At 38.5% G+C, this 1,444-nt stretch overlaps 1 protein-coding gene across 1 annotated transcript; it reads left to right on the forward strand.

Annotated features, from left to right (window-relative positions):
• The first annotated feature begins 209 nt into the window (after positions 1-209).
• On the forward strand, positions 210-1,244 carry LOC142179062 (uncharacterized). The gene is made up of 2 exons (XM_075248864.1): positions 210-587; positions 747-1,244. Exons 1-2 carry the CDS (start codon positions 210-212, stop codon positions 1,242-1,244), a joined length of 876 nt encoding a protein of 291 aa, XP_075104965.1.
• Positions 1,245-1,444: the final 200 nt, after the last annotated feature.

Consider the following 1,444-nt stretch of genomic DNA (forward strand, 5'->3'; position numbering starts at 1 on the left):
TCGAGAATTCTAGGGTTTTACGACTTCATCCTATTTCATCAATCGTGGTTGTTGTGTTGCTGTGTAGTGTTATTTGGTTGTTGTGTTGCTGTGAAATATTGTTTTGAAGGACGTACTTCCGGTTGCGAAGAATCTGGTAACTCTGTATATCTCTCCTATTTGCATGAGATTCATCGAATAAACTTTCATTGTTGAATGTTATAGTAGTTATGGGATCTACTGATTTTGATGTAAGTAGTGCATTTGGCACACATGAGTTCATTCCCAAACCCTCTAGTCCTTTGTTTGAACAGTCTTCAGATGTTCCAGGTGTTTCGCTTGTACCAGTTTCTTTCTCTGGAATAAATTTTGGGGGTTGGAAAAGGAGTATAATTATTTCTTTGTCTGCTAGGAACAAAATTGCGTTTGTTGATAGTAGTTTGCCTAAACCTCCTGATAATTCCATCGAGTCTAAGCAGTGGGACATATGTAATAATATGGTAATTTCATGGTTAATAAGTTCTTTATCTCCTGATATTGCGGATAGTGTCCAGTATTCTAAAACAGCTAAAGAAATATGGAGACATTTAAATAAAAGATATGGGACTGTAAATGGAACTAAAGCCTTTGAAATTAAGAAAGAACCCGCCTCTACTTATTAAGGTTCCCTAGATATTGCCTCGTACTTTAACAAATTAAAGAAATTGTGGGATGAATTGAGAGTCGTTTGTAAAAATCATGGAAATCACTGCATTTGTTGTGCAAAGGAAGGTATTCTCAAAAAGGAGGAAGAGGATAGACTTCATCATTTTCTCATGGGGCTGAATGAAGTTTATGTTAGTGTCAGGAGCAACTTGCTCATGATGCAACCACCTCCAACACTAGACAGTGCATATAACATTCTTCTTCAAGATGAAAGGCAAAGGCAGATCAATTCCAACTCTCAGTTTGGTCCCGATTCAACTGCCTTCACTGCCAAAGTCAACCTTAACCATCAGTCCAGTCCCAACACAAATTATAGACCTCCTGGTTCCAACACTCAGAGACAGTATGTCCAAAGAGTGAACTTTGATCAAGCCAAAGGGAATCTATTCTACAGATATTGCAAGAAGAGTGGGCACGTAATTGATAAGTGCTTCAAGCTTCATGGTTTCCCTCCTGGTTTCCCTTCTGATGATTGTATGAATTCTTCTTCTCTTCCTACTGATGGAACTACCAACAATAATTCACAGGGTTCATTGGTACTTGGTTTAACCAAACAGTAACATTCTCAGCTAATGGCTCTTTTACAACATTCCCATGCATCTGATTCTGCACCATGTCAATCTGACCTCAAAGCTTCTGCCAATTTTGCTGGTAATATGCTCATTCCCAAAGTAGTGACTTGTTCTCTAGCTTGCATGTTGAGTCAGTCCTCGCCCAATAAATGGATTATTGACTCTGGAGCATCTAATCACATGAGTTA

The sequence above is a fragment of the Nicotiana tabacum genome, unplaced genomic scaffold (assembly GCF_000715075.1).
Source record: "Nicotiana tabacum cultivar K326 unplaced genomic scaffold, ASM71507v2 Un00273, whole genome shotgun sequence".
Classification (NCBI taxonomy): Eukaryota; Viridiplantae; Streptophyta; class Magnoliopsida; order Solanales; family Solanaceae; genus Nicotiana; species Nicotiana tabacum.

Bases quoted from the DNA above. Each gene is read 5' to 3' on its own strand.
- LOC142179062 (XM_075248864.1), top strand. From the start codon at position 210: ATGGGATCTACTGATTTTGATGTAAGTAGTGCATTTGGCACACATGAG. The intron at 588-746 runs GTAAATGGAACT...TGTTGTGCAAAG, and splicing joins TAAATAAAAGATATGGGACT to GAAGGTATTCTCAAAAAGGA.